The sequence below is a fragment of the Grampus griseus genome (genome assembly GCF_964374135.1).
Source record: "Grampus griseus genome assembly, chromosome: 16".
NCBI classification, from domain to species: domain Eukaryota; kingdom Metazoa; phylum Chordata; class Mammalia; order Artiodactyla; family Delphinidae; genus Grampus; species Grampus griseus.
Window position 1 is genome coordinate 53,492,739 of NC_139010.1, and position 12,186 is coordinate 53,504,924.

General features: G+C 38.1%; 1 protein-coding gene across 1 annotated transcript in view; it reads left to right on the forward strand.

Annotated features, from left to right (window-relative positions):
- Positions 1–12,186, forward strand: part of PDE6C (phosphodiesterase 6C) — a gene marked incomplete at its 5' end in the record, with an annotated part of 58,978 nt that overhangs the window by 30,783 nt on the left and 16,009 nt on the right. The window contains 4 exons of the mRNA XM_082674054.1: positions 38–184; positions 422–529; positions 926–1,035; positions 7,873–7,960. Coding sequence (XP_082530180.1) covers positions 38–184; positions 422–529; positions 926–1,035; positions 7,873–7,960 — 453 coding nt within the window. The remainder of the gene's footprint in view (positions 1–37; positions 185–421; positions 530–925; positions 1,036–7,872; positions 7,961–12,186) is intronic.

A 12,186-nucleotide genomic window follows, 5' to 3' on the forward strand; every position in this document is an offset into this window, starting at 1 on the left:
GAATGTAATCTGGAACACTTGGTCCTTGTTTCAACAGAAAGAGGACCTACCAGACCCACAGGCCGTAGACCTGTATGAATTCCGCTTCAGCGACTTCCCCATCACAGAGCACGAACTGATTAAGTGTGGACTTCGGCTGTTTCTTGAAATAAATGTGGTGGAGAAATTCAAAGTACCTGTAGAGGTCAGATGGTATTTAATTTAAAATGCTGTGATTCTGTGGCTGAACTCCACTAAAATTTCCTGTGGTTCAGAAGATTCCCTGCAGTGTGGATTTTAAATTATCATTAACTTCGTCAGTTTGTCCACTTAAACCCTGTAAACAAGGCCAACCTATCTTTTCAGATAAGGTTGTCACAGACCTTCTTACCTTTAGAATTCTACTCCAAAGTCTGAGTGGTGTTGTCTTCTTTGGTGGCAGGTTCTCACCAGATGGATGTACACGGTGAGGAAGGGATACCGTGCCGTCACTTACCACAACTGGCGACACGGGTTCAATGTGGGGCAGACGATGTTCACTTTGCTGATGGTAGGTACAGAGCCTGTGAATCATCATAAACCTGTGCATCTCCCTCCTGAGTGTGGTGAGAAATGGATCCAGTCCATCACTTTAGATCAGTAATTTTGGAATTCATGGATACAGTCCCATAAACCCCCAACCCCCCTGGAGATGATGCCAGGGTACGTGGGTATCCCTGGGCGTTTGGCTGAATTATCACTCTGACACTCGTGTCCTTATATCCATAAAGGAAAATTCAGTTACCTGCTGGGTTTGTAACGGCCCAGAATGAGCTACAGTCCTCAAGAAATAAAGCCAGCTTGCTCTAAAAACACAGCAGACCCCCTTCTCCATTGCAGGCCGGCCTCACTGCACATGCTGCGGAGGTGCATTAATCCAAGTAAATATGTACGTCTGTTTTTTTAGACAGGAAGACTGAAGAAATACTACACAGATCTTGAAGCCTTTGCCATGCTTGCTGCTGCCTTCTGCCATGACATTGACCACAGAGGCACCAACAACTTGTATCAGATGAAGTAAGTGAACACGTGTGGCCACATCAGCGTGTTCTGGTGCCCCCCCCTTATTTGTAAACGCCTTCACTCCTTCTTTTTTCAACTTTGTTTCATCAAAGTATTGAATTCATACATTAGAACGCATTGATCTTTGGCTTACACCTGTACACACCTGGGTAGCACCCCACCAGCTCAAGCTAGAGAACATTTCTTCCTGGGCTGACTACTCTCACGTCCCTGGTCCTTGTACTTCCACCAACTGACCTTCAGCTGACCTTGCATCTTAACATCATCACCATCTTCCTCTCTTGACCAAGAAAAGAAGTGCAATTATAAGGGTACAGGCCCTCAGCTCAGACAGATTTGGATTTATTGGGTTCACAAGTTATTTAAACTTTCTAAGCTTCGAGTTCCTCATCGGGAAAATAATAATTATAGTAATGGTACCTAACACTTAAGGTCGTTGTAAAGATTAAATGAGATATATATAAGGCACTCAGCTCATGGTTGGCTCTTGGCAGTTAATAATTATTAAGTATTATTATTATTACTGTTATTGTGTCATTGGCACTTTTCAAAATTCATCAGCAATGCCATAGCCAGCCTAACTCCTTGATAGTGACATTTAAGAAGCTCTGTCTGCCTTGGCCACACTGTATCTTCATCTGTGACACATGACCTACCCCTCTCCAGAGGTACCAGAGGGAGTGAGACAATTTAGAGAGAATGAGCTTTGGAGTCTGGTTTTATGGGATCCAGATACTTCCCAGTTGAGGGATCTTGGGCAAATCATTTAATCTATTTGAGATTCTGTTTCTTAACTGTAAAATGGGTATAATATTGACCTCTTAAGACTGCTGTGAGAATCACATGAAATTGTATATGTGAAACATAGTAGATGCTGAAGAAATTTACTCAGTGAATGAAATGCACCTCGTGAGCAGTGACTTTTCACCTTCAGCAACTCTACCAATCAGGCTTTGCCTTGAAAAGGGAATCTCCATTCTGGGTTCCGGGTAAGCAACGTCTTCGTCTTGAGAGTTCCAGCCCTTTATTTTTTTTGTTTACCTTTTTATTTTATATTGGAGTATAGTTGATTAATAATGTTGTGATAGTTTCAGGTGTACAGCAAAGTGGTTCAGTTATACATATACATGTATTGATTCTTACCTGTGTCCCGCTGTAGTGGAAGCATGGAATCCTAACCACTGGACCACCAGGGAAGTCCCAGTTATCCATTTTATTTTATTTATTTTATTTTTGATATCTTTATTGGAGTATAATTGCTTTACAATGGTGTGTTAGTTTCTGCTTTATAACAAAGTGAATCAGTTATACATATACATATGTTCCCATATCTCTTCCCTCTTGCGTCTCCCTCCCTCCCACCGTCCCTATCCCACCCCTCCAGGCGGTCACAAAGCACCGAGCTGATCTCCCTGTGCTATGCGGCTGCTTCCCACTAGCTATCTGTTTTACGTTTGGTAGTGTATATATGTCCATGCCACTCTCTCGCATTGTCACAGCTTACCCTTCCCCCTCCCCATATCCTCAAGTCCATTCTCTAGTAGGTGTGTGTCTTTATTTCTGTCTTACTTGATGAATCTCCTTATGTGCCCTTACTGTGCTGGGGGAATTGCTCAGGAGTCCACAAAGATCTGGAGACATTACACTGGTAAAAACAGTTAACAGAAGATTGAATAAGACTGAATTATTATTCTCATATTGGTGGTACCGATCAGGCTACTGTGCAGTGTAAGCTGAAGCTGTTGGGACACAGCTTCCTGGCTTGACCTTGTGTCCTTGGTCTGATTTCTTGTCTCCAGAATGTCCAACGCCCTGGGTTCTGGTTTTCATCCTTATCTCCCATCTTTAGGCTATGCCCTCTGGCAATGCCCTAGAAACCCTGCCATTTTCAAATTTTTATTATTCCCTTGAGTTCTTTTGTTCTCTTTGTTCACTTTTCTGGCCATTTTGTTTTCTGCTTCATTCTTTCATAGGTTCATAGATTTCTTTGTTCCTTTCATCCCCCTTTTCTTGGTTAGTTTTTCAGTTCTCTCATCTTTCAGTCTCCTTTACTCACCTCCGTTTTGTGTCTGATGAGATGTGGTTATCAGCAAAAAAATCTGAGGAACTTTAGCATTTATCTCATCCTCCTCCGCCCCACATTCAACGCAGGCCTCTTTCCTACTGTATTTCTTCCTGAGTTCTCTAGTCTACATTCCATTATTTTTTATAATGGCTCATAAGGGACTCATATTTTTGAATGATTCTAATGGCTGAATGTTCTTCATGATACCAAATTGAAATTGGTCTCCTTATAACTTCTGTTAGTCCTAGTTCAAGTCTCTGAAGCTGTTAGAATATGTATAATTTCTCATCCACAGGCTATTCCTTCTTATATCAAAGAGAATTATTATTTTCCCCTCCTCTTTTCCTGGCTGAATATACCTGGTTGAACTTTTGTTTTAATCATTTCTCATATAATATTTTCTATACATATAATTTTATCTGTTATTCTTTTGTGAACCCACTCCAGTGTTTTTATGTCATTCCTTAAATGTGGGTCTTGGCAAATACCGTATGCTAACACATATATATGGAATTTAAGGGAAAAAAATGTCATGAAGAACCTAGGGGTAAGACAGGAATAAAGACCCAGACCTACTAGAGAACGGACTTGAGGATATGGGGAGGGGGAAGGGTAAGCTGTGACAAAGCGAGAGAGAGGCATGGACATATGTACACTACCAAACGTAAGGTAGATAGCTAGTGGGAAGCAGCTGCGTAGCACAGGGAGATCAGCTCGGTGCTTTGTGACCGCCTGGAGGTGTGGGATAGGGAGGGTGGGAGGGAGGGAGACGCAAGAGGGAAGAGATATGGGAACATATGTATATGTATAACTTTGTTACAAAGATTCACTTTGTTATAAAGCAGAAACTAACACACCATTGTAAAGCAATTATACCCCAATAAAGATGTTAAAAAAAAAAATGTGGGTCTTGGGGTTTGACATAATAATCCAAACATGATCCATGTTTATATTTATGATCCATGATTATATTTAATCCTAATTAAATTTCATCTTCTTAATTTGGTTCTTTTTTTAAAATTGAAGTTTAGTTGATTTACAGCATTGTGTTAGTTTCCGGTGTACAGCAAAGTGATTCAGTTTTTTATATATACATATATATGTATATATATAATCTATCTTTTTCAGATTCTCTTCCATTAAAGGTTATTATAAGATATTGAATATAGTTCTCTGTGCTATACAGTAGGTCCTTGATGTTTATCTGTTTTATATGTGGTGGTGTGTGTGTGTTAATCCCAAACTCCTAATTTATCCCTCCCTCCCTCTTTCCACTTTGGTAACCTAAGTTTGTTGTCTATGTCTGTGAGTCTATTTCTGTTTTGTAAATAAGTTCATGAGTATGATTTTTTGAGATTCTACATATAAGTGATATCATATAATATTTGTCTTTGACTTACTTCACTTAATATGATAATCTCTAGGTCTTTCCATGTTGCTGCAAATAGCATTATTTCATTCTTTTATATGGCTGAGTAATATTCCATCATATATATATATATATATATATATATACACACACACACACACACACATATATATATATATACACACACACATATATATATCTCCCACATTTTCTGTATGGTATATATACCATATATATATACACCACATCTTCTGTATCCGTTCATCTGTCGATGGACATTTAGTTTGCTTCCTTGTCCTGGCTATTGTAAATAATGCTGCTATGAACATTGGGGTGCATGTATCTTTCTGAATTAGAGTTTTTGTCTTTTCCTGATATATGCCCAGGAGTGGTATTGCTGAATCACATAGTAACTCTATTTTTAGTTTTATAAGGAACCTCCATACTGTTTTCCATAGTGACTGCACCAACTTACATTCATTCCCACCAACACTGCAGGAGGGTTTGCTTTTCTCCACACCCTCTCCAGCATTTATTATTTGTAGATTTTTTTAATGATGGCCATTCTGACTGGTGTGAGGTGATACCTCATTGTCGTTTTGATTTGCATTTCTCTAATAATTAGCAATGTTGAGCATCTTTTCATGTGCCTGTTGGCCATCTGTATGTCTTCTTTGGAGAGATGTCTGTTTAGGTCTTCTGCCCATTTTTTGATTGGGTCATTAGTTTGTTTTTTTTATATTGAGCTGTTTGTATATTTTGGAAATTAATCGCTTGGCAGTCACATTGTTTGCAAATATTTTCTCCCATTCTGTAGGTTGTCTTTTCACTTCACTTATGGTTTCCTTTGCTGTGTTAATCTGATTCTTTATTCCACTCTTAATTGAAATTGCCTTTTAAAGCAGTCTGTCAGCCAATGGATTCGATATTTTTTCCAGCTTTTTTATCATCTGAAAATTAGATAGTCATGATTGCCATCAATATTCATTCAAGTCATTGATAAAACTGTGCATCAGGACAAAACCAGGGCAGAGTTCTGAGACTTGGGGCTAGAAACCTATCCCTGGGGAAGACAGTTAATTAAGCAGCACTCACTGGGTGGTGCTGTTCAGTATTTGTCCACACTCAATATTCCAGCTCATACAGAACACATCTTGAAGCTTCTTCTCAGCTGTCTTGCTGAAATCCAGACACACACTGTTTCTGGCCTTCCCCTCTCACAAACCATATCACAAAAGTGTTCATGAGATCAATTCAGCATCATTTTCTCTTTCTAAACCTTCTCTGGAATTTCCTAGTAGTTATATTGTAAGTGCTTACAAACTCTGAAGCAGTTTAAACTGTTTCATAGATTAACGTCAATCTCCCTGTTCTGTCATCTACAGATTATACCATTTTCTACTTAAATTTTAGGGTAAAATGTACTTGTATCCAGTCTTCAATCATCTTTACCACCGCAAAATTTCCCAGAATATACCGACAATAGTCGCCCACACCCACCCCGCATCTTCAGATTCCTTCAGGAAGTTGGGATGTTACTCAACTGGGTTAACAGATGTGTGTGTATAAAAAATAATTTTTTCTTTTTTTTTTTACTAAACCATTTGTGAGATAGTTGCAGGCCTCATGCATGACATTTAACCCGAAAATATTTCAGCACATATTTCCTGGGAACGTGGAGGACATTTGTTTATATAAACACAGTATAACGATCGCTCTCAAGAAATTTAACATTGGTACAATACTGTTATCTAGTATAGAATGTTTATTCCAATTTCCCCAATAATGTCCTTTATAACTATCTTTTCTTCTCTGTTTTGGGTCCAATCAAGGCTCACACACTGCATTTAGTCGTCAAATATCTTGAATCTCCTTTAATCTAGAATTGTTCCTTAACTTTTTTGGATCTTTCAGAATGTTGATATTTTTGAAGATTCTAGACCAGTTGTTTTGCATAATATCCCTCAATTTGGATTTGTCCAGTTTTCTGATTACTAGATTCAGGGTAAACATTTTTGGTGGGAATTCTACGTAGGTGATGTTGTGTCCTTCTCAGTGCATTGCATCAGGAGGCTCATGATATCAATTTGTTCCATTAACTACAAGGTTAAGTTAAACTATTTATGAGTAATATTCAGCAGATCTCTTTATGCAAAGGTACATTTTCTCCTTTGTACTAATACGTAATCTGTGAGGTGTTATTTTGAGACTGGTTGAATATCTAGCTCCCCAGTAACCTTTCTTGAGTAATGTTTTTAAACCTAAAGGAACTAAGATACCACTCATTTCTAACAGAAATTGAGCTTTTTTTATTTGTTTAAATCTCCAGTGCTGACACAGTGTAGGTATTTGAATATGTATTAAAATTATGATCAATTATAGAACGGATCGGACATAGTCTGATTGTTCCCTAACTAGAATACTTGGTTTACCAGACCTGTTAGTGACCTGTTAATGACTCCTCTCCTCCCTAAAGTTCTGTTCTTTCTGAAATTAAGTGAAACTCTACTAAGACTGCCACCCATATTTCCGATTTCTCCCTTCCTTAAAATTATTTATTCCATATTTCTGTAACAAAGTCTTCATATTATCTATTAGACCTTTCACCTCGGCTTCTCTCCATCTTTTCTTTTCACCTTTTTATTTTCTTTTTAAAAAAAATTTTTATTTTATATTGGAGTGTAGGTGATTTACAATGTTGTGTTAGTTTCAGGTGTACCACAAAGTGATTCAGTTATACATATACATGTATCTGTTCTTTTTCAAGTTTTTTTCCCATTTAGTTATTATAGAATATTGAACAGAGTTCCCTGTGCACACCTTTTTATTTTCAATGTTGCTTCCCCTTCCTTGAACAGGAAGAATTGTAGAAAGACAGGATACCAAAGTCCCCACTTTACATAAAGCTGTGACCTCACCACTAACAAATGGGAAATTTAAATTTATGTCACTGTCTTAGAGGAGAAAAGAAATGTTACTTTATCATCATTTTCATTTTGGTTCCTGGAAATTCTTAATATACACTTTCTGTGCAAATAAACTATGGGCTTCAACAAGTTTGCTACATGTTCTGTAAGTCATAGTCACCTCCATAAGCTCCAGGGAAGTTAACAATTTTAGATGCAGGGAGTGAACCAAACTTCATAGTTTAAACAAGTCAATCATTTTACGCATTTAACAAATTAGGGTTGTTGTTTTTTTTAAAGGACTTTTTAAAAAGAGCGTATTCTCCTGTTCTAAATCTAAAGATTCTTTTCCAATATGTTACTTCCAACTGTTTCACAGGCATTCGGGGAGAGGGAAGAAATGAAAAAAAAATCCTCAGATTGTAAAGATTCTGCATCATGTAACCGTATGTGTAATGTTTAAATAGCTAAAATTATCCTTTTCCTCCTAGATCCACATCTCCATTAGCAAGGCTTCATGGATCGTCCATCTTGGAGAGGCACCACCTGGAGTACAGTAAGACTCTCCTGCAGGACGAGGTACGTGGGTCTCTCTCTCTCTCTAGGGCAGCTCACAAGCTCTGGATCAAAGCACTAACCCACAGAAAATGCTTAGAAAGAGGACGGCCTTGAGTTCTGGTGGTTGACAGTATATACCCTTATTGAAGTCAATTGATAGAAATTGCTATATTGCAATAGTTTTTGAACAGCCAAGTTGGAAGTAGCTGAGATAGAGGAGAGAAGAGCCATGGAAAGTCACAGAATCTCTGTGGGTTTGTGAAGAAAGAAGCAAAAGCTTAAGGTGCATGTGAGAGGGCTCTGTGCACCCTGGGTATGTATGAATGTAAAGAGAAAAGGAGGCTACACAGCCACTGCTTTTCTGATTCATGTGGTATGCACTGTAAGGCACTGTCTGTATCTTTGAGAAAGTCAAGCTTTGGTAGTTGGGGGGTAGGCATGAAATCAGGCTGTGAGACAGATCGGACAACTGCCATCAGAGGCACTGAGTGAATCTCCCAAGAGTTCCAGAGGGAGGTGTCACATTCAGGAGTGGGCAGGACATAGGGGAGAAGAGGGGCGGGATCAGGAAGCTTTTCACAGGAAGTGGCTTAAGCTTGGTCTTGAATTCACTTTGATTTATGCAATATCATGTACTACCAACCTTCTGTAGAAGGCAGTCATTATTCTTTTTACTGATTTTATTTGAGGGGTATATAGGCTTGTGAGAAAGGTGATGAATATAATCTAGTTATACTTTAAAAAAATATATCTTGAGAAAATTCTAACCCAGAATGAATCATTAGTAGATGGAGGGGAATACTGTTTTGTCTCGACAGAGAAACGGTCTAGAATCATACGAGTTCGTTAGGATAAATAAGCCCTCGGGAGAGTGGAGCTTTTTTCAGTTTCAATAATAATCTTTTTTTAGGCTCAGGGGACGCGGGGGTATATGGAAATATGTCCAAGTTTAGAAAGATAACACTACATTCTTCTAGATAATCAAAAACCAAGTGGGAAAACTTGTAAGACAGGGCAACCAGGGAGAAAAGTGGAAAAACAAAACAAATAAACACATGATTTAAAGGTTTTCAACAGCCTGTGATTGCAGGCTGCATCCAGACAGGGGGACATAGACCATCTGCGTCAGAATGATCGATTTCACAGGGCGGAGGTGGGCGGGCTTTTAAAAACACATCCTGGGGGCTTCCCTGGTGGCGCAGTGGTTGAGAGTCCGCCTGCCGATGCAGGGGACACGGGTTCGTGCCCCGGTCCGGGAAGATCCCACATGCCACGGAGCGGCTAGGCCCATGAGCCATGGCCACTGAACCTGCGTGTACGGAGCCTGTGCTCCGCAACGGGAGAAGCCACAACAGTGAGAGGCCCGCATACCGCAAAAAAAAAAAAAAACACATCCTGGGCTTCATCCTGCGCTTACCAGGCTCCCTGGGGATTGGACCCAGGAATCTGCATTTTAATAAGAATTTTCATAATTCTCATGTGTAGCCAGGACCTGTGCCTGCAGTAGTATCATAAAAAGGATGATAATATCTGTCCTATGAGAATTAGAAAGAGTAGAATTGAAAGTAGTTCAGGAAGATAAGAGTAAATTGTTATTATCCAATTTGTTATGAGTCTTTGTTTTACTGGTTGGGACAGTCTTGTATTTTTGAGTAAGAATTTTCCATTCATCCCACTGATTACATATACCACAGGCAGGTAGTATCAAAAATAATTCATTTAATTTTACGTTTACCTACTAATGCAAAATATATTTTTAAACCTTTACAGCCAAATGTTTAAGTGCTTAACTTTGGAAGGCTCCTAGTAGCTCATATGTTTTTCCTTTCTGGGATTTGAGAGTTTATAATAGAGTTGTTGTTTTCCATCTTAATTTTTTTAATGTTATTTACTCTGCAGTCTGAACTGGTTTTGATGGCTATATAAAGGCTTATTATTCTTTCTAAAAAGGAATATTGCATCTTAGTAATCTGTACCACCTTGGCGAGGACCTGTCTACAGTGCTATTCGACCTGCTAATTGCAGACTTTTAAGGGTAGTAAATAGAGTCGCTAGGCAATAAATGCAATCACAGAGTATTTTATGAGCAGGCAAATTGAATGCTGAAAAAAATGAAATTTTAACCATCAGATGTTCTTTTTTGAGACAATACAGTTGTCTCAGTACATTTTTTTTTGAGAGACAATACAGTTCTTTTATTTATTTATTGTATAAAGAAAATATTTACACTTAAAACTAATTTTTTTACATAAGGGAAATCCTTATGATTTATCTAGCAGTTTTGTCATATTGTGGACGTTACTTATTTTGTTTTGTATATTATCAGGCTTTGAACTAAAATATCTTTATGTCCCAGTAGAGTTGGATTCCCTGCTTTGAGGACAGAACCATCTGTATTCTAAACTAGTCAGAAATCCACCCTTTAACCTAATGAATAGGTGGAAACGTCTTGTTAGCCAAATTTGTCAGAATAGAAACTTTAATACTACAACGTACTGTCGGAATGACAAAATGCATTGCTCAGCATAAATAACAACACTTTTATTATTCAAAACACTTCACGAACTTTATTTATGCTTTTTCACACTGACCTTTTATTATACAAAGAAGAAATGAAGAAGAAATTAAATATCTTGTGTATGGTCACCAGCAAACCACAAACATGTTGGCAATCTTCTCTTATGGGTGTCGCATGTACCACATTGGAGACTAGAACTCATCTCCCCTGAGTGCCCTCATCAGGATGAATTGGAGCCATTTCTATTTTGGTGTGCTACGCAGAACTTATATTTTATTGCCATTTTCATGGCACTAGGAGAACAAAAACGGCCTGTTATTGGTAGAGGGGGGAGCAAAGTTAGACTCTTTCTGTGGGCAGGTGAAACCAGCTGAGCAGATGGGGGCCCAGCTGGAGTGGGGCTGGGACAGAGGCCTCCTCTCTTGTTCTGTGCACCTGTCTCTACATCACGTGTCCAGCACAATTCCCCAGAAGAACAAATGGAATATTATAGACTTACCTATATTTTAAATTAATGACAATAGTTGTTGTAAAAATTACACATGCCCACTATAAAAATTCAAGCAATAGGAAACATTCCAAAGATAAATATTAAAAAATCACTTTAAATCCTATCACTCAGAAATAGACATTTCATTAACATTTAATGAACTTCATTGTAGCCCTCTGTGAATATATAAAGGGAGAAGAACAGAAACAATTTTAGAAAAATGGGATCTTACTATCCAAGCTATTTTTTTGGTTAGAGTTTTTATTTAATTAAGTTTATTGAAGTATAATGTATGTACAATAAGTGGCATCCCTTTAATGTGTTTTTCATAAAAATTCTATGAATTCTATTCATACACCTGGGAACTACCACACTCAAGATACAGAACACTTCTGTCATCCCAAAGGATTCCTTTTGCCCCCGGGCAGTCAATGCCTCTCTCTCCTCCCAGCCCGAAGCAACCATTGAAATGTTTTTAGTCACTATAGTTTAAATCTTCTAGATTTTTATATAAATGAAATCATGCAATAATTACTCTTTTGTGCTGGGTTCTTTCATACAGAATAATAATTTTGTGATTTGTTCGTGTTGAACAAATGAATCAGCAGTGATTCATTCCTTTTCATTGCTGAGTGGTAGTCCATTTATTTTAAATGAAAATTTTAATTCTACTTGAATTTAACAGAAGAAACTTTTTTTTAATGGAAAGAATTACAGAACTTCAGAGGACTGTGTTCTTATCACAAGAGATATTAGTTCTTAAAGAGAACCCTAAAATCAATAACCGGTGATTACGGGAAAGTGTGAAAAACTATAACGAGCATTTAGATGTTTGATTTTAGACCATACGTGTTAACTTTACATCATCCATGAACTCCCTGCTATGAAACATGAAACAATTAGAATACTTATACTGCTTCCAGCATCTCCACCTCTGTTTTATAAGGTATTTATTATCATTAAAAGTATTTTTTTTTACTGCTATCAGTAGTTATAAAATTCATTTTGCTCTATAATTTCCACAATTGTCTATTTTTTTTAAACCAGAGCATTTATTGCATGACTAATGGCTGAAATCCCTAAGATGAACTGGATCCTACCCCAGTGGCTCTCTTGGGTTAGGTGTTGTTTCCCCCAGAATCCATGCCTGAATCTTCAGGATACAATCTGTAGGTGCTTCACTTGCCCGGCTCCAGTGGTGTTCTGTCCTCAGCCTCGGCACTCCAGGCACACTTCCTC